The sequence below is a fragment of the Nematolebias whitei genome, chromosome 1, assembly GCF_014905685.2.
Source record: "Nematolebias whitei isolate Nwh7 chromosome 1, NemWhi1, whole genome shotgun sequence".
Taxonomy (NCBI): Eukaryota; Metazoa; Chordata; class Actinopteri; order Cyprinodontiformes; family Rivulidae; genus Nematolebias; species Nematolebias whitei.
Genome location: NC_056498.1, coordinates 44,347,663 through 44,349,502, shown reverse-complemented (window position 1 = coordinate 44,349,502; position 1,840 = coordinate 44,347,663). Strand labels below are relative to the sequence as shown.

General features: G+C 50.3%; 1 protein-coding gene across 1 annotated transcript in view; it reads left to right on the top strand.

Moving 5' to 3' along the window:
- LOC119420350 (cilia- and flagella-associated protein 46) overlaps positions 1–1,840 on the top strand; it is a 51,956-nt gene that overhangs the window by 36,495 nt on the left and 13,621 nt on the right. The window contains exons 27-29 of the mRNA XM_037687770.1: positions 191–388; positions 615–803; positions 982–1,089. Coding sequence (XP_037543698.1) covers positions 191–388; positions 615–803; positions 982–1,089 — 495 coding nt within the window. The remainder of the gene's footprint in view (positions 1–190; positions 389–614; positions 804–981; positions 1,090–1,840) is intronic.

Below are 1,840 nucleotides of genomic sequence, written 5' to 3'. Positions count from 1 at the left end.
TGTTGTCCTCTGAGCTTCCAGCAGATGGAGCTGCAGCCCTGCTGAGCGCTCGTTCCTCAACATTCAGTGACCTCTTTACTGAAAACAGATCAGCTGTAACGAGAGACGTCATGGACGTTGATCATCCTTCTTTTTGACAGGTGTCCTGAGATCTGATCCAGGTTCTGATCCTGTCCTTTTGTCCCTGCAGGGTCATGGACTCTCACTGGCAGCTACAAGGAGGCTCACGGGCCTGCGGTTCTGCCTGGCAGAGCTGAGTCTGGATGTTCTGGAGGAGCGTTGTGCTGTGGAGATCCACCAAGCTTTGAGCCGTGCAAAGAAAACATCCGTAGAAATAAAGTTGGAAGAGTTTACTCGCAGCTCACCTGAGCCCGGCTCCACAGAGCAGGTGACACCTTCACACCTGCAGAGACACGCTTGACAAACAACGGTGTGATCATGCTCCCACAGGATGTTTAACACACTCTGAGGGTCGGAGCAGAGGTTTCTGTCAATCGATATTTTACATTTTAAACTTTGCCTCACCTTTATTTCCACAGGTTAGTGTCACTGAGTCCCAGGACTCATTTACAAGAGAGACCTGCTTTAAACAAACGTTCTGCTGTGTTCTCCAGGAGTGGGTGGCCGCGGGTCACACTTTGGGTCAGGTGGTTCTGAGTCAGCTGGCCGCCGTCAGCCTTCAGTCCTCGGACAACATGGAGGTCAGAGCTCGCTGCCTGTGCTTAACTGGAAAATACCTGAGACTGCTGGCTGTGCACGAAGAGCCCGTGCACGTGAGAGATCTCTGGGATGCACACACGCAGGTACAAATATAAACGCAGCTTGTTTGAACAGAAAGCTCTCGGCTTGTAGAGATAAGTGTTTATAAAACCTGACACAGGAAAACTAAACGTCCTGATGGTTCCAGTTTTGACAGCGTCTTGTTTTAGCCCCGCCCTCACCTGTGACCTCACCTGAGAGCTTTATTCATCTTCTCTGCAGGAAACCTGCTCGGGCTCTGAAGGTTTTCTCACGGCAGACTCTGAGACAGACGGGGACTACAGCAGAAACAAATGGGTTGTGACCTCGGCAGGAAATCCTGAATTGCAGGTACAAACCTCCTGACTGGTACTGGTACTGGTACTGGTACTGACGTCACAGCAGAGCTGAGTGTGAGGTTCTCTGATCCACCTGCTGGACGCCTTCAGGTCAAAGTGTCTCAGAGACACCTGTCCACCTGCAGCTCTCGCTGCACGTTTTCACACTCAGGGCTACGACCAGGGCTTAATTTATAAACCAAACAATGCTGGAACGCAAATAGAGGGGGGTGGGGCCTCTGGGGTGTCCTCCCCCAGAAAACAGTGAATAAAGTAGATGCCATTTCCTGCACTGTGATCTATTTTAACAGGTTGTTAAACATCTACGTTTACCTACACAAGTAAACACTTGATTCAGTAACTATTTTAGAGTAGCCTGACCAACAGCTCTCCTTGTGTGAGTAGAGCACGTTACGCCTCTCTCAAGCATCCCAACACACACGCGCACTTGATGGTTCCAAGCCCGACTCTCCTCCGCTGAATTCACTGTCCTCCTCATTGTTGTCCTCCTCCTCATGTGAAACCCTCAGGCTGTTCATGGCGGCTGCCTATGGGCTGCTACCCGAGTACGACAGCCTGGTTATCTCTCCTCCCCACCACTCCACCTGCTCCAGTATCTCCACTGCCTTCATGTGCTTCAGTTCTCCGTTGTTTAGTTGTACAATGAAAATACTTTTTTTAATGAAAGTAAATTGGACTGTTCCTCAGTCTAGTGGTTCTACACTTAATGCTCCTCAACCTCCTTCCTGAGGGGAGCGGGGCAA